Raw genomic sequence first — 23,840 nt, forward strand, 5'->3', positions numbered from 1 at the left:
TCAGTTTGAGTGGAAAATCACTAGCTTCTCCATGCAACTCTTAAAGTGGCAGTCTCCCTGCATCCGCCCTTTTACCTGATTCTCTTGACAGCTTCTGACTGACAGACCGATAACGACCGGCAAACGTTATAAACCATCATGCGGCATTGATCAGGGATTTGCAAAAGTGCAGACGATGAACATTTATAGGGCTAAATTTAATTTAACGTGACAGTGAAAAGCACCATAGGAAATAAACCAGAATTACGCAAGTGAATTCGGTATGACTTAATGGCTTTATTGGTGGTTTATAAATGATTGACTATGTGCAGTATCGATCAATTATTACCCAATACTGACATACAAGTGGAAAATTACAGCGGGAAGCTATCTATCATTTCTAGTAATGTTGATGTTATGGCAATCAATTAATAAACTGTTGCTTTCTGATAAGGTGGTTCACCTCTCATTAAAACCTAGAGTGGTTCCCAGGGGATGAATATCCTACTATCTCGTTGTCTAGCACCACCATAAGGCTCATATTTTCTAGTCAAATGGTGTAAAATTAGATTTGATTTTTCACAGGATGAAGACATTTTGAACAGGTGATATAAGCAAAAGCACAGGAGTAGCCTAATGTCATTAACAATGACTGTGCTCCTTGTAGGTATATAAGTAAACCGTGGCATTGTGCCATGAGACCAATCGAAGGACCCTTAACCAACCACACCTGTTGGAAAGAAGCCATTTTTACCCATTTTGAATGTCTGGCCTATGTATATGGGTGTGATTGCAACTGCTAAAATCCATTCAGTGGGTTATTCAGTCATTAAAATTGGGTGAGCTGTTAATTATTTACTGATATACTTTTACTATACTATACTTTGATATACTGTAAAAACATGTTTACATTAAGTAATTTGATGTTTCTGTCACGTTTTTATCTTGTAGAACTACATTAAAGATTAGAAAATGTTCAGTGTCCTACTTTAGTTAATTTGTCTGAATTACAATATTACCAGCAACTAATTAGTGTGAATGCTTGAAAAGCATTCACAGTATTGTTGTTGTAATCTTTATTATTAGTGTGAATGCTTGAAAAGCATTCACAGTATTGTTCTTCTAATCTTTATTATTATTATATTTTCTTATTCCGTACGTTTTTTGAAAGCCTACTCCTTCAAAACCGTTCAACTTAGAAAAACCATTCAAACATCGTTAGATTCCTATTATTTTGGACATGACTGCTTCTATTTTTCTCATTTTTAACATTTATATTTTTAATTTTATTCAACTTTATTCAACAAAAATTTCCCATGTATTTCAATGGGGAGACCCTTCAAATTCTCATTCAACTTACTCATTTTTAAACTCTTACTACTTCAACATACGTTCACATAGAGCCACCATTCAAACTTTAAAACGAAGACAAGACATTCAACTATTCAACTTGTATTTATCTTTTCAATATCTATTATACTTTTTCTTCAGTTCCAGTTTAAGTTTCATGATGTTTTTTCACCCGTTTCAGAGTTTATAATGGGTGTGTATGGGACGGAATGTTGGGGCTAGAGTGAGGCAGCTCAACTGCTAGAGTGAGAGGAGCAAAAAAATTAATCTTAAAATCTTTTTTAAAACTGCTGCTGTGTCCGCAGCGTTTGCTCTACAGGTATGATTTTACCCTCAAAACGTAGCCATGGCTGTCCTCTTTCATCCAATGTGTTTACTATTGTACTAGGTGTTATGGTTCTTTCATAAATGTCACCAATGCACAGCCTCCTCCCTCCAACTCTTCCATAGACTCTAATGTTAAAATGGCTCAGAAGGTTCGTTTGAAAATCAGAAGAGCATGGTGTCTTTCCACTGTCACCACGTCCATATAATAAGCTCCACAGGCATGAAAACTGAGAATTAGGTAGACTAGACATTGCTGTCGCTCACAGTGAAAGAATTTTGTCAATACGACTTTTACTTTTCATTTGGGAGCGATTTGTTTCGGCCTGACTTTTCTGTTCATTTTAAGCAGCAAAAGTGAGGTGCATGTCTGTGTACGTGTGTATGGAGCCATTGGGTGCGGTCACTATAGCAACCAGGCTCACACCTGCCTGCTTAACGAGCTCTCTCTGCCACTCTGCCAAAATTCATCTTAAACACTTCTCTTTCAACTGCTGCTGTGTCCACAGTGTTAAAGCCATCATTTTACCCTCAAAACGTCGCCATCGTTGTTCTTTTTCCAACATCTTGTCTTTCAAAGCTCAGAGATGTAAACTTTTTAAACTGTGTGGGTCCAAGTGGAGGGATCACATTTTAGTCATTCAGTGATTCAAAGAATATGACCTTTTAATATTCTTTCAGATGTTTTCTGACTCTAAATGTTCTTTTCTCATTTCTTAGGTTTTTCTAATTTACAATTAAAACATTTTCAGCTTTTTTCCAACTTCTTCTGTGTAACCTTCAGCTTTTAGCAGTTCAGCACTTTTGTTTTTAGGTTAAATTCGGGTTTTTTTTTTATCTCATTCAAGATTTTTAACTTAAATTCAGTAACTAATTCATTTCAGTGCATACATTCAGATTCAAGCATTCACACTGCAGTTTCTTCAGAAAATGCACTTTCTAGTTATATTTTATTATTATTATTATCTATTCCGTACGTTTTTTGAAAGCCTACTCCTTCAAAACCGTTCAACTTAGAAAAACCATTCAAACACCATTAGATTCCTATTCTTTTGGACAACATTGCTTCTATTTTTTCTCATTTTTAACATTTATATTTTTAATTTTATTCAACTTTTTTCAACAAAAATTTATAATGTATTTCAATGGGGAGACCCTTCAAATTCTCATTCAACTTCCTCCTCTTTAAACTGTATCTACTTCCACATACATTGACATAGAGCCACCATTCAAACTTTAAAACGAAGACAAGACATTCAACTATTCAACTTGTATTTATCTTTTCAATATCTATTATACTTTTTCTTCAGTTCCAGTTTAAGTTTCATGATGTTTTTTCACCCGTTTCAGAGTTTATAATGGGTGTGTATGGGACGGAATGTTGGGGCTAGAGTGAGGCAGCTCAACTGCTAGAGTGAGAGGAGCAAAAAAATTAATCTTAAAATCTTTTTTAAAACTGCTGCTGTGTCCACAGCGTTTGCTCTACAGGTATGATTTTACCCTCAAAACGTAGCCATGGCTGTCCTCTTTCATCCAATGTGTTTACTATTGTCCTAGGTGTTACGGTTCTTTCATAAATGTCACCAATGCACAGCCTCCTCCCTCCAACTCTTCCATAGACTCTAATGTTAAAACGGCTCAGAAGGTTGGTTTGAAAATCAGAAGAGCATGGTGTTTTTACACTGTCACCACGTCCATATAATAAACTCCACAGGCATGAAAACTGAGAATTAGGTAGAGTGGACATTGCTGCCGCTCACGGTGAAAGAATTTCGTCAATACGACCTATACTTTTCATTTGGGAGCGATTTGTTTCGGCCTGACTTTTCTGTTCATTTTAAGCAGCAAAAGTGAGGCGCATGTCTGTGTACGTGTGTATGGAGCCATTGGGTGCGGTCACTATAGCAACCAGGCTCACACCTGCCTGCTTAACGAGCTCTGCCTGCCACTGTCCCAAGATTCATCTTAAGCACTTCTCTTTCAACTGCTGCTGTGTCCACAGTGTTACAGCCATCATTTTACCCTCAAATTGTCGCCATTATTGTTCTCTTTCCAACATCTTGTCTTTCAAAGCTCAGGCATTTAAACTTTTTAAACTGTGTGGATCAAAGTGGAGGGATCACATTTGAGTCATTCAGTGATTCAAAGAATATGACCTTTTAATATTCTTTCAGATGTTTTCTGACTCTAAATGTTCTTTTCTCATTTCTTAGGTTTTTCTAATTTACAATTAAAACATTTTCAGCTTTTTTCCAACTTCTTCTTCTGTGTAACCTTCAGCTTTTAGCAGTTCAGCACTTTTGTTTTCAGGTTAAATTCGGGTTTTTTTTTTTATCTCATTCAAGATTTTTAACTTAAATTCAGTAATTATTTCATTTCAATGCATACATTCAGATTCAAGCATTCACACTGCAGTTTCTTCAGAAAATGCACTTTCTAGTTAAATGTTAATATTGTAGCGGGTCAGGGCTGTTCGGGGTTCTGTTTGTACAGTTATGTTTTGTGTATGTTGCCATGGTGACGAGTGACGCTCTCTCGCTGCAACAGTGTGTCCTTCCTGGGTCAGAGGGCGCCCTGTGTGTTGTTGTTGTTGTTGTTGTTGCCGCGCTGAGCAGTTAGCTAGCGGCAGTGTGTTCTTCTGCAAATGTTAATAAACGACTGTGCTCCCTGGCTAGCTCACGGGAAGCAAGACCAAACGATACCTCTGTCTCCTCCTTGTCTGAGCTCGCCAAAGTATGCTAACAAGCTAAGCTAATATGAGTAACACTGTAAGTACACCTGACTAGGGATGGGTACCGGTGTCCGGTGCCATGATGGCACCGGTTCTGACATAAACGGTAGTAAACAGACCGAAAAGCAGCGCACATTTCGGTGCTTTTTTTTTCCTGACCTGTGATACACTTCTAGCCAATCATTTTACGTTTCCAAGGATAGTAGGCGGGTCCAGGTACGTACGTTCTTTTAGAGCAGAGCTACAGATCAAAAATGCCCAAGGCGAAGCAGTCAAAAGTCTGGCTGTACTTCACAGCAAAATATGCAAACTCAGCAGCCTGCAACAAGTGCTTTAAGCTGATACTGTGATACTGTCAAAGGAGGTAACACCTCGAATCCGATGAAACACCTAGCGACGCATAGCGGTCTTTTTTTAAAAGCCGAGAAACGCGCTGTATTTGATAGCTTGCTGCGAGACCTCACACCGAGCTCATCCACTGTGGGTGTGGTGGCTGTTATCGGACCCGGATTTAGCAACATCCCCCAAAAACCCGAAGAGGAGAGTCCTGGCCCCTACCCCTGCCAGTGTAGCAGAAATGATGACGGATGATGATGGCAGCAGCAGCCGTTCTTCTCTGCGTGAGTAGCTTAATGTCGTTCGTGTGTAATTTACGTTGAGTAGGCTAACCAGTTATTACTGTCATGGTCCTGGGCCATGTGGGCCCAGTATTCTTAGTTTTCATGTATTTTTGTATTTTGTTCTTTATTTAGGCCATGCTTCCTGGGTTGATCTGTTACGTTGTTCCTTATGTGTTTTCCCTTCGTGACTCTCACCCCCTGTGTGCCCCTCTGTGTATTTATGAGCCCTCGTCTCTCTTTGTGTTTTACTCTATGTTTTCCCCAGCCCGTTATGTCTGCGTTCTCCCCGTGCTCTCTCCCCTCCTGTTTGAACCTCTGTGTACTTCCTGTTTTACTTTGCCCATCTCCCATCAGTGTTACGTTCACTCCTGCCGTGTCTTGTTATGATTATCAGTGTCACCTGTGTTCCCCGTGTGCATCCACTTCCCCTGATCATCCCTCATGTTGTGTGTGTTCCTCCCTGTGTTTCTAGGCGAGCTTTGTATTTAGTTTCCCATTTCCTACGTTCTGCCTCTCCAGCATTAAAGCTGTAATTTTTGAGTTCATCCCCGTGTCTGTGAGTTTTGCATTTTGGGTCCTCCTCCTGCCTGCCACACAGCGATCCATGACAATTACATTAATGCATGTAAGGTGAACTAGGAAACATCATCATAGCTACATGCAGCTGTCTTCTTGTTTGATGGCAGATACTCCCTTCACCCTGGACAAAAAGGCTAAAATGACCAAAGAAAAAGAGGGAAGCAGCTAAACATGAGAGGTTTTTGGACAAAGTTTGTGTTCTTTCCATTGTTTAAGCACTGCTTCCAGCCAAGAGTGATACCATATATGCCCCATAGCTGCAGAAAAGGCTAACATTGTTGTCTTTTTACAAAAAAACCAGCTGAACATGAGAGGTTTTTGGACCAATTTTGTGTTCTCCATTCTTTGAGCACCGTTTGAGCACCGGCACCGTTTCAAAAGTACCGATTTGGCACCGGTATTGGATAAAACCTAAACGATACCCATCCCTACACCTGACACTTTATCAGTATTTTCAGCTAGCATCAAAGTCTCAAAGATCGCTGCTAGGATGGCTGTCTGAAGTTGTCCCAGATGTCACGGCCACAAACTACAGACCAATCCATTGAGCCAGCCATTTTCCTCCATCTATTGACCGATAACAACTTCTTCTTTCAGCAGCTCCCTTTAGAGGTCGCCATAATCATCTCCTTACTGCGGTCAGGGGCCTGGTCTGTGACCCAGCATTTTAAGTTAATATTGTATTTTTGTTTTTCTTATGTTAGATTGCATTCATCTTAAGTTGTGTTATTTAGTTAGGGTTTAGCTGAGTGATTTATTCTAGTATATGTTTCATCCATGTCTCCATGTTTATGAGTCTTTTCCTGTCTTCTGTGTAAGTCTGTCTTCTCCTCTATGTTTAGCATTTAGTTATGCCTGTGCTTTCGCTCCCTTATCTGTTCCCATGCGTCTCTGCTTGTGTTCTGTCTCCCCAGTCTGCTGTGTGTGCATGTCTGCATGTTCTATTGTCAAGCTTATGTTGTAATGTCTGCGTTCCATTATGTTTCCTGTTTTATTTTGAAAGTCTTGTTTCCATGTTAGGTGTGTTTAGTTTGGCTTCCCCTGTGGCATCCCGTTCATTTGTGTCAGCTGTGTTTCCCCAGGTTTTTCCACTTCCCTCATTACCCTTCTGTGTATTTAAGTCCACCGTCTTCCTCTGTTCAGCATCAAGTTATAGCTGGTCATAGTGTTTTTCCTCACTACTGCTCAGGTTCATGTTCAGTTTTCATGTTGTCTTGCATAATTGTTTGCATAGTTAGTTTAGTTCTATCCTAGTTTAGGTTTTAGTTTAGTTTTGCCCTTGTTTTTCTGTTTTTGCTATTCAGCCAAATAAGCGGCTCACTTTTTGTTAAACTTCAGTTTTTCTCTCCCGTGTCTGCATTTGGGTTCGCTCCACTAACACACCAGCCATCCCGGCCGTAACAGGTGCATCCCTATCTGTCACGCTAACTCTCTGCACATCCTCCTTCACTACATCCATGAATCTTCACTGAGATTTCCTCTTTTCTTCTTGTCTGATGCCTCAATCTTCAACATCCTTTGTCTAATTTAGCCACTATCCAGTGCATACCTCCACTTCTCTGGGCTTTGAAACATGATTGATGAAATATTTCAGGCCTGATCCCTGAAGTGAAGCAGCTAAGGTTAGGTCAATTCTTTGGCATGTAGCTCACTGCACTGTAGTTTTGTCTTAATCTGGAGCATCAAACAGATGGCACGGCCACGTGTTTGTATGTCATGCATTGACGGTAGGGACACATGCACTGTCTCTCTGAGACGGTGCCCACTGAACAGAACCACAGTGTGTATGCTGGAAGGTTATCTGTGAATCTATGGCATCAGTGTCAAAACACATTTTTAACGGAGCACATGGATTAGATGAAGTTTATATACAGGGTTTGAAAAACAGGAAGTGAAAGTTGACTCATGGTTTCATTTACCAAAATATGATTAGTTTTTAACCTGGAATGAACCCAAGAAATTCATTGTGCAATTTAATAATAATAATAAAAATGCTCTCAAATCAAATCAGATGAAAAACAGATTATTCGGTTCCCTATTTTTACCCTGTGCATGCATTTCCTTGCATGTTTCATTATTTGCCTTGGAAGCAACATCTCGTGACTCTCTTGTGGCCTAAAGCAAAGCGTCCTTTAAAGCCTTCCTGTGCCTCTGGGTTTCAGTGAAGGTTTCACTCTGCAGAGAACAAAAGCTCTGTCAGTGGGACAGACTGACTTCTGATGCCTGAGGATAGAATAGCAAGGAAACCGGAAAGGGACCGGGGTGAAAAACACACAAGTTTGGCTGCTCACTGTTTGTAACAAAAACCAACCCTGAATCTAAATTAGCCAAACACACACAGAGGAGGGGGGAGCTTTATCTAACTTAAGAATGGGAGGCATGCCTACAGAGTAAACATCCCAGACATGGAATAACAAAAAAATATATTTTAAAGTTGAAATAAGTTATAAGAAAAAAAACTTGCAACCCTAGTGAATCAGTGAGATTTATTCTTTTAATGTTTGTATTTCAATGTCAGTGTTTCTCTTTGAGCTGAAAGGAGCTAAATTTCTGCTTAGTCTTCCGTTTTGAAACCTAAAAGCTGATCATTTATACGGATTATTATAAATGATTATATATTTGATTTGAATGTCTTTCAACTTTTAGCTACCATGCTAGTTTAAAAACTTAGTGTTTATAGCTCATTTGCTTTTACTTGTCAGTGTGCATTGCCTTAAACTTGGAGGTCCTTAGAAATCATTTAGCCATTATGTGCTTTTTATACTTGTGTCTCAGAGCCAAGAGCTGAACAGACCTAAAAACAATTAAACTATAAAGACTGGTTGCAGGCAGTTCCTCCTCTTGATAGCAGTCATAATGTGGAATGATGTCCCTGGGCTTGTTGTCACTCTTAGCAGTCACGAGGAAAATGCTTGAAAACTAAAAATAAATGTTGGGATCCAGGCTCACACCAGTGTATGCAGCACAGACAGATGAGTGACTTTAACTCTGAATAAATTAATAGATGTGAAAATTCTGGTTTATCAATAATAATCTGATGCTGAATAAGTAACAAAGGCACACAAACCTGAAACCTAAATTTAAGAGATTGGGGTTTGATGGTTGTTCTTTTTTTAATATTAGAAGCAAAAAAAGAGGAAATGCAAACTATAAGAGAAAAAAGGATGTTGCACATTCTCTGTTTTACTGTTTTCATCTGCATGAAAAAAAAGGTTTTTGAGTTGCATCAGCGCTTCATATACATCTGTGGAAACTCTTTGTTTTAACCAAACAAAGCAGAACTAGCATGAACCTCTCCTCTTCGCAGGTTACACTTCATAACTCGACGCGTTTGTCAGGTTCGAAGCGTATATTCGCAGATATTCCACCTGTGTGTTTACATTTGAAGAGTTCAGGGCCAAAGGTTGTTGTCCTCAACGGATTTAGCCCGTCTTTCGTTAGAGGTCTGTCTAAGGGCAAAACAGTCACATGGTGACAGTGTAATCCCGTCTCACATGCAGAGACTGTATCACTCTGCAGAGATGGCTGTGTTAGCTGCTGGCAACCTTGTGACTCACCTCAGGATGAACATGATGTTGTACTGTACACAAACAAGTAAATGTAGAAATAATGGAGCATAAAGTGAACACATATCTGACCAATAGCACATCGGACAGACCCGACCGCGAAGAACGACCTTTACTGCAGTTTAGATTTGTTTCTGTGATTAGCAGATTGCCGGATATATTTACTCAGCATTCTCAGAGAGCTCCCTGTCTTCGACAAAGCTGACTAATACGACCACTGCTCGCTGTCTGTCCCCAAACTGCTAATGCTTAAAGGGAGCATGTAAGGCTTAATCCCATATTACCGTGGCTATGTTAAGTGTAAGCATCTGACTGTAACACTTCTAAGCAGAGCCTCCACGCAGGGCACGGAGATAAACAGAATTCCTATTTGATAAGCTCAAGCTGCAATCGGTCTTTATGAAAGTTTATAAGAGTTCTTATTGCCTGGTGTTTGAATTTGACACAACAGTGGAAATGTGGGGGAAATGAGTGTCTGCTGAAACCCTCTCATATCAAGGCAATCCAATAAAGAGATCTTCCAGGCGGGAACCTGTCGTTCAGTTAAGTGTGTTTAGGCCTGATGATGCCATTTCTTACACAATGGCTGGCTGGGACTACACTACGCCGGCGAAAGTCCCAAGTCTTTCTAACAATATGTAAGCACAGGCTTTTTCTGTTGCCAAACAAGGACTGTAACTACAGTGCAAGGAAGAAAATTGTGCAAATTTTATATTGTGTGCGTCAGAAGCACCTGCATCTTTTTAAATGCTTATTTCTCCAGAAAATTATAAAAGTGGGATGTAAGCTACAGCAAAGACATGAAAGAGACAAAGCCTTTCAGGTCAGTCACTGGATAAGTATGGGCTTACCACTCTCCCCCTCTCTGTCTCTCACTAAGGTGGTAATCTCCAACTAATAGCAAATTAGGATATTGGCAGTGACAGCAGCTGTGAGTTATGTCTGACACCTGCAAGGACATGTCAATACTCAGAGACAAGGTCACAAATGTGCAGGTCTGTCAGTCACAGAACATGGTTACAGATGATACCTTTAACATCATGGTTAAACTTGATGTTATAATGATGGAATCATGTAAAATATCACAGAAATACAAGACGTGGTAAAGATAGAGGTATAAAAGATCCTTTACTGGAACAAAAAACAAACAAACAGCTTTTCTCTTGTATTCTCCCTTACTGTTATTCTTTTATTATTTCATTGTGCCTTTCTTTTTTCTTGTTTAAATGACTGACAAAACCATACAAAATGATCTCTGCAAACGCTACATCTATTTTGAGGCAAATATATTTAATTTAATTTAATACTTTATGATTGTTCTCCACCACAGCTGAACGATGTGACAGCTGCTGTCGATATTCAGCAGCTTGTGATTTTATTTGTTGTCCATCCCTTCATGACAATCATGTACACATTTTCCGGTGGCTACTTTCAACAGGATAGTGCATGATGTCAGAAAGCTCAAATCATCCCAATCTGGTTTCTTGAACATCACAGTGAGGAACAGGTGATAAAGTATATATCATGGATGTGCGACCAACAAATCTGCACCAACTGTGTGGTGCTGTCATGTAAATATGGACGAGAATCTCTGAGGAACGTTTCCAGCACCTTGCAGAATCTAAGCCTTAAAAGACAATTCTGAAAACAAAAGGCAGTCCAACATCAAAACTAGAAAGCCATATCTAATAAAGTAGCTGGTGGGTATAAATCCCCACTATATTGTATATATTTGTTCAGATCAATTATGCTTTTGCAAACTTTGAATAAAGGACTTATTATAGCTGTTTTTTTGTTAAACTTAAGTGAAATATATTTCTGCAAAGTAACTACATATCAAATACATATGACAGAGTAATACATATTATATTTACCACTGAAAAGTAATAAAATAGAGAATAATAAAGTAATAAAGTAAAGAAGGAGTGGCCTACTTTACACACACACATCTTATTTGCTCATCTTATCGGCCACCTGCAACCTCTTCCATCTGCTCCACTATATAAATTAATCCAAACATGTTAGCTACATGTGCAGCAGGAGAACACCGAGAGGAGCTTGTTGGAAAGGCGGGCAGACAGATGGTGTGAATGACACAACTCTGCATGTTCTGTACACGTCATCCATGTAGCACCTGAAGTGGCATTTTATAATGAAACAGCGAAACCAAGTTGGGAGATAATGCCAAAATAAAATGTGGCGGTCTCTTGAGATTTTTGGTGCATGGTTAAGCTGATGTGCTTTAAACCATAACTATACTCTGCCTGGTTCTCACCAACTTGTTATTGATTGATTAACACCCGCCTCTAGCCAATACCTTGTACTGATGTTGTGCAAAGGCCAGAAAGTGCAGCCATTTCTCCCTTTGCCTCGTTGATTTCTGCCTTTCCAGATGGCTCCAGTTGTCACACTGAAGTCTCGATGAGTCACAAGGTGGCATGACTACAGAGCTGAGAGATTTCATCCCCTCATCCTCCCTTCAAGGTTTTTTTTAAAGGTTTGTACTGGACACATGACAGATATACGAGTCATAACTTGGATATGGAAAAAAAAACAATAAAAACAATAACTGTTTTGGTACAGGTCAGTGTGCTCCGTAAAGGAGGAGTAGCCATTTGATGTGCTAGCATTCCAGTGCGGTGAAGTGGATTTGAAATGGAAATTATTATTAAAATTGCAGTTAGAAGTGTTTGATGCATGCCATATCAAAACATGTTACAGAGAAACTTCCTAATGTCACATTGACATTTGATTTTTTATTTATTTTTTTTACCTCTGGTGCTGCTAATGAGCTGCATAGAGGTGCATATTGTGCACCACCATTAGACTCCTGAATCAGAAAACCCGATTCATGCTAGGTGTGAATGAGATCCACTGATAGTAAAGTCCATTTGCAAACTACTCCAAATGATACTGTGACAAAGGGCAAAGGGAGAATCTGATAAATTGCTCAACAGGCTACAAAGAATGTTTTTGCTGCTGCGCTTACCACAACATTTGGGTGCGGCTCAAGTTAGCTGAAAAAAGCTAAGGGTTGTGTAATCCCTGAGAAACCCTAATCAGCACCAAGTCAGATAGCTGTGAGTTATCCATCTGTTACTGGCCGTAAAGGTGACTTCCTCAACCAAAGTAATGCCCGATTTCAAAACTTCAAAGGTAACCTCCATGGTTAAACTACAGTAACAATCAGGGGATTGCCAAAGTCATTAGGATTCATTCTCCATACATAGGGCTCTGCGGGCTTGTCCGCTGGCTAATTTTTTAATGAAATGAGTGAAAAGTAAGTGAAAACTTTCCACTACTGGTTTCTCTGAAAGAAAAGTTCTTCAATCTCACCGCATCAAAGAACAATTCACTGAATAGCCGTTTAATTATTTTGATAAAAACCAAAATGTTGAAGATTTTTATTTACACCTGGGTCAGCAGATACCCAGCACCTTAACCCACTTATCCCTCCAGTCAAAAGTCAGATTTAGCTAGTACCAGGAAGTCTCAATCAGAGTTCACGGTTTTCAGGCACTGGCTTGTTGAGGTTTGCTGACTGTGGAGATAAATGAACATGTGAACGTGTGAAGTTCCAGTGCTGAACAGTCTTCAGGGAAAGTGAGGATAGTTCTTTGAACATATATATATTCTTGTTGGGCCCTGAGTACACATCCATTGTTTGACATTGTAGGATTGTACTGAATGTATTTTTCCATTCAAGACTAAGAACAAGTTGCTTAGGAACAACACGTAAACCTTTACAAAGGGCGCTGCTGGCTTAATATCTGCTTGTATTGTGTATTCTAGTCTTTTTCAGCAAACTAAGCCTTTAAGATACTGGCTGGAAGCCAAGGGCTTTGTTTTCTAAAGGATGCCCCTTAGCCTTTGGTGTGAACGGCACTTTAATGTGTCCTAACACGTCTTCAGTAAGTTGACGCAGAGTTTTGTCTTCAGTTCTTGGAAAAGAAGCTTAATGCCCCCACCGGGATGTGAATTGTAAACTGTAGAACAAGTACAGTAACTGACATACACACATATCTAAATCACAGCTAGCACAGTCATGTCTAAGTTGTTTACAGCCCTTCTTGGCACTGTTGAGAACTCGTGATAATGAAGCCATTTGGAAAAACAGTAAAACAGTGCCATTAAGAAAAGGTTCCCATGAGTTTGAAGACCCCGATGAAGGAATTATTTGTTTCCCACAAATAAAAGGGTCGGTGAAACATCAATTCTGTGGTGAAACTCACAGCAACGGACCCAGTTTAGTGGTAATCTTGAGAAATGGCGCCATCACCAGGTGCCTTAGGTGTCTTAAATTGCTCCTCTAATCAAACAAATGTACAATGACATTTTTTGTTAATGAACGAATGAAACAAGTGGAAAGGAAAGAGTGTGTTTCCCTCTTTTATTTAAGGCTGGATCTAAAACCCAGCAAACCTCTTCTTAGCAGTAATACTATCTATCCCATGTTATTATAGAGTAAAAAAAATGTTTTGTCTTATTTTTTTTCTAAGGAAAAGAAGAATACATCAGGTCACATTCACCCCAACAGCTCTGTGAGGCTGTCCTGCAAAGCAATGCTGAAATAGACTCGAATGTAACTTGCTTGGCCAAATAAGTCACCACCCAGATTTAACTAAGCAAATCTAAATCATGACAGCAGCACAGTGGTGTTGTGGTTGCCTCATAGCAAGAAGATCCTAGGTTCAGATTTCTGTCTGTAGTTTGCATGTCCTCGCCCTGTCCGCATTGGTTCTCTCAGTGAGCTGCAGCATCCTCCCAGAGTCCAAAGGCATCCATGGTGATAGGTTAACTGGTCATTCTAAACTGAATGTGAATGTGAATGGTTAGCCCTGCTGTAAGCTGGTGGCCTGCTATAGCTGTGCCCCGCCTTCCATCCTTTCACAGCTGGGATAGGCTCCAGCTCTCCACCACGACCCCGTACTGGATAAATGGAAGAAAACGGATGGGTGGGAATATTATTGATGACACTTGAATGTTCTCTGTATTAGCTTAAAACTGTGTGATTTATTCGGTGCTGAGTGGAGCTGGCAGGAATGGCACTGGATAAAATTTAGAAGCCGATGAAAGGTCAGAGAACTCAAATTTAGTGGTTGCTGCTCACCTACTAAACAACAAATTTAATTTGAAATCCATCCTGTTGGTTATTGATAATCTCCAGACCACAAAAAAGGGAAAAAAATCACAATGTGTTGAAGAAACTGAAGAAAACACTACTCTTGCGTGCAATATTGTTTTATTGGTAAAATTCAGAGCAGTTATTTTCTGGTACACACACTAGGCGACAGATTTCTCATTTTAGGTTAAAATAAAGTGCATTACTGTGTTAGAAGGGGTAAGTATTCATGCTGGAGAAATGTCACTGTTCAAACAGCGAGGCAAACTACAGCAGCGTAATACAACTAAATATGTTAATATTTAGGTGCGTCTGCACATTAAATATGGCATAAAGCAATATTCTACGTAACACCAAACAAAGGGATCAGAAGAAGATTCAATTATCTTCTGGATAAAGCGAACATAAACTTTTTTTTGCCAATATTTCTCGAGTGTGAAAGTATCAATTTAACCAGCTGCCTTTTTTAAAACGTAAAAATTATATTTAATGAAGTTCAGTAAACTTGTTTATCATTTTTTTAAACATTCAAATTCTTGCACACGACTTCCATCTAAATTAAACACACATGTTCGCAGTGCAAAGACATTTTGTAGTCTGTTGTAAATATATTACACATGATCTCTTCAGAACCCATTTTGCAAAATATGTTTTGTCACAGTTGGTATGTCTCTCAAAGAAACGTTAAACAGCCACAACGAACAGCTCTCTGTACATCTGCACCAAACATAACCAGCTCTTTTCAAATATATATTCTATGCAATATGCTGAAAATAAAATAAAAACTGCAAACATACAAATGCATGTGTTTTTTTTTTCACTTTTGTTTTACAAGACGTGCTTGTTACCTCCTTGCAAAGTATCCACCATTAAAAAAAAAAAGCCCTCAACTTTCACTGAAGCTGCATCACAAACCTGCAGACCTCTCAGCAGTCAATATTAATCCTCGCCAGCAGCTCCTCCAAGGCTTCCAGTTTCTGGTTAGCCTCCTCGATTGCACTGTACGTCTGCACGTTGCTGGCGATGTGGTAGCGGATGTCGTCCACCAAGGGGACCGAGTCCGTCTCTTGGCGCTTCTCTAAAGACGCGGCGTCCTCCTTGACCATCTCGGCAAACTCTGCTTGCTCCACCAGCTGTGATGGGACGAATGCAAGAGGTAGACAGTTGTGAATTCTTCCTAATGGAGAACTCGGGGGATGCTGACACACTTTTAAGGAAAAATAAGCTCTGTAGTTCTGAAACAGCAACAAAAATATTATAAAATGGTCTCAGAGATCAAAACATCATTAATGATTGGCATTTGGGCATTTTCGACTGGTTGTTAACACAAACATCTAATTAGCCAATCAAACTCCAACAACTCAATGCATTTAGGTACCTATAATCTGGGAAATAATTATTTGATCCCCAGCTGAATTTGTGAGTTTGACTAGAATATAATATGAGCATGAACAATAGCACAGATACAATGAAGAACTACGACCCACTGACAATGGGACACCATCACTGCCACGCACCCGCTCGATGATCTTGGCCATGAACTCTGTGCACTGATCTTCTAGCCGAGAGAGACGGAAGAGCTTGGCCGTCTTCCACATGTGCAGAACGTTTTCCTCGCATATCGTCTTAGCCAGCGTCTTTCCACACAGGCGCTTAAGCCCCGGCAGCAGATACATGTCAGCCACACACAGCACATCAAACACGTTTTCCGTCATTAGCTGGACATGCAGAGAAACCAGCAGGGAGAATATTATTATCACGAGAATTCAAAACAGCAATCCTCCCTCTGGATGCCTTGTACATATAAATCAATATCTTTAGTGACACTTATTTAAGTGTCAAAACTTACGATTAAGGTACAGGGGAGGTTGTCAAACGAGTTAAGAAATTTCAAGATGACAGTGTGAGATCACTGGTGAGCATTTTTTCAGAATTTGTTTGCTTCTGAGACAAAATGTGCCGTCACTTGTGGATTTTAATGCTCTAATTCCAAATATGACAATTAAAATAGCTAATTAGTGCCCAGTTCCGTGTCTCCTATTTTAATCATAAATTCTAAGCTTATAGCAGCTTTATGTAATAATAAAAAAACTGGCCCAGATGTGTGGAAATGAGCTGTTGTGACACAGAGAAAGTCTAACTAATCAACCCAGATCTCTTTTGCCTAGGATATTACAACATGTAAATATATCTGCTTTATTACTTAGCTGCATGTCTGTTTATGGATGCCTCCACAAAAAAACCACAGTGAATTATTTAACAACGGAGGGCACCAGCAGAGGAAATGCAAATGCTGTATGCATTTCACTGATACAAGTTCTGTGAATTACGTGTCTTTCAACAGCATACTGGAAGAAAATGTGAAAAATGCTACTAATAGGACTTTTTTACATTAGAGATCTTCTTTTAGCTGCTCCCTCTAGGGGTCACCACAGCAGATGATCTGCCTCTATTTCACACCAACCTTCATCTACCTCCTCCACGGTCTTCATCTTTGTCTCCTGATTGGCAGCTCTGTTGTCAACATCCTTTTTTGCCCACGAGGCAATTATGATTTTATGAATTGTAGTTCACATCAGGCCAAATTAATCAAAAATTTAATTTAAGAAGATGAAAGTAAAAATTAGGACCTACCCCTATTTTAACCAAAATTGTACTCATTTCTGGTTTCAATAAAGATTTTTTTTAGTTTTGGAGTCAAAAACTAGAGCCAACCAACAGTTTTACGCATCACATTCAGTTTCACCGACCCAAAAATCTGTCTAGTTTGACAATATTTATTTCATAAGCACTTTCGCCGTAAGCCTCTGTATCCACTATGGCTCTGATGTTGCCATATCAATACAGGAAAGCTTCTCTTACAATATGATGAGAAATCCTCACCAGGATCACAATTGTTCAGGTATTTAACAATTAAGCTTTGCTACACAGGTTTGTCTGTGTTTATAATCGATGTTTTGTTTTCAAAGATCCTTTTTTTCCTAAATAAAAAAGTGCGGAATGATTTATTAGGGATGCAAACATCACAGAAAGAAAAAATGTGCACAAACCTCAGTGTCATCTGTGTAGATGTAATACATGATGTGGATAAAGATTTCATGTGAGATGTTGTGTAAAGTAATCACTGGGGTGCTGGGCTGAGACTGGAGCTGCTCTCCCTCACTGAAGTGGTCCTCCAGGAGGGCTTTAAAATAATCACTACGTCCACAGAAAAATGCCTGGAGAGAGACGCACAACTGCACTTCAGTCATTCACATTCATGTTTATGCTGCGGTGGTGTGGGAGTCTGCACTGTAACTGAGAAGACACTGTGAGGATTTTCTCATCCGTACCTTATGGCACAAGAAATCGTAACCATCGACTCTGAAGCAGATGTCGGGATAAGTAGGGAAGCGGTCGACTCTGTTAAAGGGAAGCTCACCAAATCCAACCTAAAGAGAATCAACAGGAATGAATGCGGTGTTCAGCTAAAATACTTATTTTACTGCCATGATGTCCTCACCCTTAATTCAGTGGGCAGGGCACAGTCTGCTAACTGAGCCATCTCATCCTGAAGTTGACAGCTGTGAGGCTCGAGGGTGAGAACTTTGACACAGATTCCCGGTTTATTGGACACTTTGATATGAGGACAGAAAGAAAACAAGACAAGATGGAAAACTCATCATTAGTGGGCGAAAAAAACAACAGCTCTAGGCTACGTCCACACTAGCCCGGATAGATTTGAAAATGGCGCTTTCGTCTGAAAACGCTCCGCATCCACACTATCATTATCAGTCGTTTTCACAGAGTTGCGCGTCCACATTGAAACGGCTGGAAACGCTTGCGTTCCAGTCCTGCGCATGCGTGAAACGCAAGAAGATTCGACCCTGCCTCATTTCTGTCTGCCGTTTATTTACTTTCCAGCTCTTTGAAACGTCCCAGCTAAATGTTGAGGAAAAGCACAGAGTTTTTTAAATGGACTAACGATGAGGTGGAGTTGTTGCTGCGAATAACACAAAGGTACAAATTTGCAAAAGCGAGTGAAGTAAAGAATCTGAAGAAAAGCTATCTGGAGCATGTACAAACTGATGTTAATGGTAAATGGCCTGTATTTGTATAGCACTTTCAGTCATCACATTCAGTCATCCACCCATTCACACACACATTCACACACTGGTGATGGCAAGCTACATTGTAGCCACAGCCGCCCTGGGGCGCACTGACAGAGGCGAGGCTGCCGGACACTGGCGCCACCGGGCCCTCTGACCACCACCAGTAGGCAACGGGTGAAGTGTCTTGCCCAAGGACACAACGACCGAGACTGTCCGAGCCGGGGCTCGAACCGGCAACCTTCCGATTACAAGACGAACTGCCAACTCTTGAGCCACGATCGCCCATAATCTTTAATAGGGCTGTCAAAATCGAGAGCAAACAAAACAACTGCTGTATAATACAATCTGCTATCTTAGTTTAATAGGTCACATGATTGCATCACATGACTAAAATGTGTCATCGTTTTCGAAAAGGCTTCGGGTTCGCTGTCCACAGTGCGATGCAAAAACGGCGTTTTCAAATGTATCCGCTTTGGAGAGCGTTTTCAAAATGCTGCGTTTTCCTTGACCGAAAACGCCGTCTCAATGTGGACAAAAGGCCCGAATGGAGAGAAAAAGATGCGTTTTCAAATGAAAACGTATTAGTGTGGACATGGTCCTAGATAAAAACATATGGGATTAAAAGGTGGTCTGGTATTTTGAGGCTAAGTGGAAAAACTGCATTACATCAGGAATATGCAATCTTGAGCCACTCCTTTTTTATATATTTTTCTAACGAAAGCAGAAATAGGTCCAGAGATTTATTGAAGCATGTGCAAACATGCAATGGAAATACAGTATTTAAGGCGAACAGAGCTGGAACGAGCTTAAAAGTCAACATTTAGTATGACTACCTTCAACAGCATGAAGTCTCTTAGGCAGCTTTCTTGTAATCTCTTTGTCTTCAGGAATAGTTCTCCAGGCTTCTTGAAAGACAAAGCTGTTCTTTGGATGCTTCTGCCTTTTGTTCAGTTCTCTGTCAAGATGATCCCACACTGCTTTAATAATGTTCTGGTCCGGGCTCTGGGAGAGCTCCACTGTGTTTTATCATCCAGGTATGCTTTTACTACGCTGGCAGAGTTTTTTGGGCTCATTGTCATGATCCCAAAAAAACTGAGAAAGACTTTAAGAAAGCCTGAAGAACTATTGCTTAAAACCTCTTTAAAAATTACAATAAAAGAGAAATGAGAGGTATCTTAAGACTGGCTTAAAGTTGTACGTGCATTACTCAAGTAAATATAAATCAAGAGTTCTGCCTTACCAAATTCATACACTTGTTTGCATTTATTCTCCAGCTCTTCTATGAGATCTGCCATTTTGCACTGTTTAGCCAGTCGTCTACTGTCCTCCACAAGACTTATATCAATATCCATCCGTCCTGAAACAGAGATAAAGAAACAACATTTTCTTACTAAGATTTTTGCATGTTATAAAAATATTACATTAAATACAATCCAACTATCATCCAAGCATGCTTTCTACAACATTTCATTAAAGAGTAGCGTGTGCAATTTCTTCTTAAAGATCAAATTATTTTACCATTATTTATTTATATCCCAAAAGCAGATTCGATAACTCACCACTTCATGCATAATGCACCTTCTATGTGTATGGACGTGTGCAGGTATATGTATACAGATGTATGTACATGTGTGTGTGCGTGTACATGTCTATAATTATAGATATCTGTTACTTACATAGGAATAGTAGTGGTAGAATAGTTAAATTTATGTCCTGCATATTTCCACAACCATAGCCATAATCACATACTGTGTATGCTACCGTTGTATATAGTGTATTATCGTACTTATTTTATATTCGTTTGTATTTTATTTGTATCTTTTGCATTTTCCTTCTTTCCTTCCTGCCCAACAACACCGGTTTCTCCTGTACGATACATGGAAGATCAGCTGGTATATTTTTCACCCACCTGTGTAGAAATATTGTAGAATTGCTCCAAAGGCAGCAGGATTGATCTGAAATCAAAACAGCCTTTATCCATACAGTATAACTAAAAATTGTGAATTACACATGGTGATATAACAGGACACTAATGAAAACATATAGACTTACCAAAGGGTGCTTGAGGTTGATCAAGTTCTTCCCTTTCCATTTGGTCTCAAACATTTCCGTGAAGTACTCTGAGCGAGCACTGAGAACACATCGGTGTGCTAGAAACGTTTGTCCGTGAACCAGGAATTTGACGTCACTATACTGACCCTGCTCTAGCAACCTAAAGAAAAAACCCAGAAATGTCTGGATTAGACAAACGTACTATAACATCCTGTTATTGCTCTTATTTTCTTGTTTCTTTTCAACATAAAAATCATGACCCTTACATGTGCAGAAAGTAGTTGAAATCATCCCGCTGCATGGCGCGGATGCTTACACACTTGTAGTCTTTGAGCAGGCGTCGAACAGAGTCGCTCAGGGAGCCATACATGCATCTCTCGCCATCAAACGTGTTGGCTTCACACTTGGCACCTAAAAAAAAACAAATGAATAAATGAAATCAAAAATTTCAAAGCCTAGAATGATACAACAGAATATGTCAGAGCAGTTCTAAAGCACAGCACATCAGTTTAATACTGTGTTATTTGATTATAACTGATTGTAACTTACCACTAGCCAACAGGTACTGGACCAGCTCCTCGTGACCACAGAGACAAGCATAATACCTGAAGCACACAAGTGTTTATATTAAAAGCAGTTATGATTATGATGCGGCGTTGATGGGAGAATTACATCAGCTGCCTATACTGTACTTACAATGGAGTGCTGTCCCATTTATCTTTTACATTGAGGTCAACATCTCTTTGTTCAACAAGGTATCTAGGCAAAGAGCAGAGAGGTTACAGTGATGCGCTTCGATAAACACAGACACGACTCACCATACAAAACGCCAGGATTTAAATAAAAATAAACAGATACATACATCACACAGGATGAGGAGGGTATATACAAATGATTTTATTTTATAGAATTATTGAATTCTGTTTGATTAATTAATCCCCTTATTCATTCTAATCAATTTGAAAAAGCAGCTTCTCAGCATGAGATTGAACCGCTTTCATGACTATGACATCATTCTTTTACAAAATCATTTGCATTCATTTATTACAGTACTAATAAGTAAAACTTGGAGGCATGCAGTTCTGATGGCTTGGATAATTAGGCTGGCTCATATTTGACTCTGGCATACTTTGGTATACAGAGTATTTTATGTTCGACTTGATGATTGCATTGTTGCAAGAAGCCCAGGTCCTGTGGCTGCAAAACAAATCCAAATCATCACCCCTTTATCCCAGTGCTTGACAACTAGTATGAGGTGTTTGTTGTTTTTGATTTTCTGCTGTACATTATGGTCTAAATATGGTCATCTGTCTAAAGTACATGGCTCTAGAAGTCTTATTGATTGTGCAATGTTTGTTTCTGTAAGCACTACACAGTCTGAACCTATGATAAATTTGCTGGACATTCTGTTAACACACGTGAATGCTCCAGACCAGCAAACTGCTAAAACCTCTAAAATCTTCATAGAGCTCCTCACACTTGCTGGTGATCAAATTATCAAGTGCACTCAATTACTAGTGCCAGCCTGGTTGCTATTTGGCCTCTTAATTCCTATGGAAACACAGGACTGCAATGAATCCCATGAAAACTTTCTAGTACACATGACTGTACAGACACGCCCCCTTTATTGGACTCTGCAACAATTGGTTTATGTATACATTGTAACCACTGATGATTCCTTCGATCAGCTAAGCATAGTTTTGCTGTCCTGTCAAGCTCTTTCCTCGTAATTCTCGGGGTAACTCTGTCCTATAGCAGGAGACTAGATATCCGGTTGAGCATCCGACACTGATACCTAGTGCGATCATTACGTCTGGACACCGAGGAGCTGACCTACACAATTAGCTACAGTTACAAACTGGCTCATCGTGGCTCCTGTTAGCAACACTGCCTTCTGTGGTTAACTCGCGTTTATTTGCATAAAACCGAAGTTAAACTGCAAGACTGCATTGTAGAAAAAGCTAGCCCAATCTATGCTAGAACTCTCACCGGCAAACACAGTAAAGTAAAATAAGTTATCATCGAGCACACAAGCCATAATAAGCTCAGCAGAGCTGATGGTTACCTGACTCTACAAATGTCGCCCTTTCTGCAACTACTAAACAAATCGTACACATCCATAATCGCCGCGGTGTTTTCGGTCCTCTGTAATGCATTGAGACGGCCTGTCTACCGGACAGGTGAGTGATGGTTTGCTGTAGCTTCAGAGTTTTGCTCGGTGAACGCTGAGAAAGTTGTCACCGTTGTTTTTTGTTGACAAGCTGTGCGGGGTCCTCGGTGTTTTGGTCGAAGAGGTCCAGCAGTCACGTGACATCAGCGTACACTTCACAAACGTAAGGGAATAACTGCAAAAACGGCAGCTATATGCTATTCTTTATCCGCACTACTAAATCCTTTTTTTTTTTACTTGTGAGCCACATGAATAGAAATCTTTTAAAAGTTTTACAATGAGCTGATAATTCTAACCGCAGAGGCATAACTTGAACAAGTAGCAACCCGTGCTCAATATATAAAAGCTGAATTTCCGAGCTTACGCCGTTAACTTGAACGGTACACGTCATGCCGTCACGTCGTTCGTTTATGTGTGATTTGAACAAGTGGTAAAAATGCAATTAAATAGCGCCTTTCGCTCTTGTTAAAGTACATTCTTTTCATCGGATTAAGCAGCTGTCAGAAGATGTTTCATTCCGCTATTTGACCAAAGAACTACGAGACAAACCTTGCCCTATTTTCTTGCTCTTAACTAGGCCAAGCCAAGGCATACAAGGCCACAGTGCTGTGTCATGCAGTTCAGTAACAGACAGAGGCAATACGTGCATTACACCCATATTTACTTATTTTGTATTGTACTGTATGTCACAATATTTATTCAGAATCCTAAAAAGAAAAAAAAAGCTTAACTTGGTTAAGCTTGGTTATTTGGGAGGAGAAAAAACACAATAAACACACTTTAACAGAAAAGTGTGTGTGTGTGTGGTAGATTGATGGTTCTGAGTTACTTTCTCACTTCCTGTTTTCACTCTTAATAAAAGTAAGATGCAAATTACTGTAAAGTTGTTTACTTTTAACAACATTGGACAAATGCGCTTTGCAAAGCCTGATAAGAAAGCTGGCTAACTGTGCAAGTGAACAGACTCAACCCTATCTTTAAGACAGGAGAATCTGAAGGATTATAATCAAATATCCTGAAGATAAATATGAAAACTGCATTCAAAATTACTCTCTATGCAAATTGAATGGAAAGTCAGCAAATACAATCAGGTTATCTGTTTTAAGATTGTGTGCTGAGGCTTATCAAACAATAAAACTGTAAAATTGTTCATAGTCAGAAAAAAAATATCTAAGAATAAAGTTGCCTCTTTTCTTTCTAATCATCAGGGAAACACGAAGACATTACACGCTACTGCAAAACTTTAACGCTCCTAC

At 39.7% G+C, this 23,840-nt stretch overlaps 1 protein-coding gene across 1 annotated transcript; it reads right to left on the reverse strand.

Annotated features, from left to right (window-relative positions):
• Positions 1–14,381: 14,381 nt before the first annotated feature.
• On the reverse strand, positions 14,382–22,727 carry abtb1 (ankyrin repeat and BTB (POZ) domain containing 1). The gene is made up of 12 exons (XM_086277976.1): positions 22,480–22,727; positions 21,111–21,173; positions 20,964–21,019; positions 20,681–20,825; positions 20,415–20,574; positions 20,272–20,317; positions 19,603–19,719; positions 17,774–17,886; positions 17,604–17,702; positions 17,322–17,489; positions 15,789–15,989; positions 14,382–15,404 (listed from the first exon to the last, which is right to left on the reverse strand). Exons 1-12 carry the CDS (start codon positions 22,533–22,535, stop codon positions 15,198–15,200), a joined length of 1,431 nt encoding a protein of 476 aa, XP_086134102.1. The 5' UTR covers positions 22,536–22,727; the 3' UTR covers positions 14,382–15,197.
• Between the last annotated feature and the right edge of the window lie 1,113 nt (positions 22,728–23,840).

Source organism: Aulonocara sp. 'chitande type north' Nkhata Bay, linkage group LG20 (genome assembly GCF_057382095.1).
Source record: "Aulonocara sp. 'chitande type north' Nkhata Bay isolate Kocher_YH1m ecotype deep benthic linkage group LG20, A_spYH_male_GT1.1, whole genome shotgun sequence".
NCBI lineage: Eukaryota > Metazoa > Chordata > Actinopteri > Cichliformes > Cichlidae > Aulonocara > Aulonocara sp. 'chitande type north' Nkhata Bay.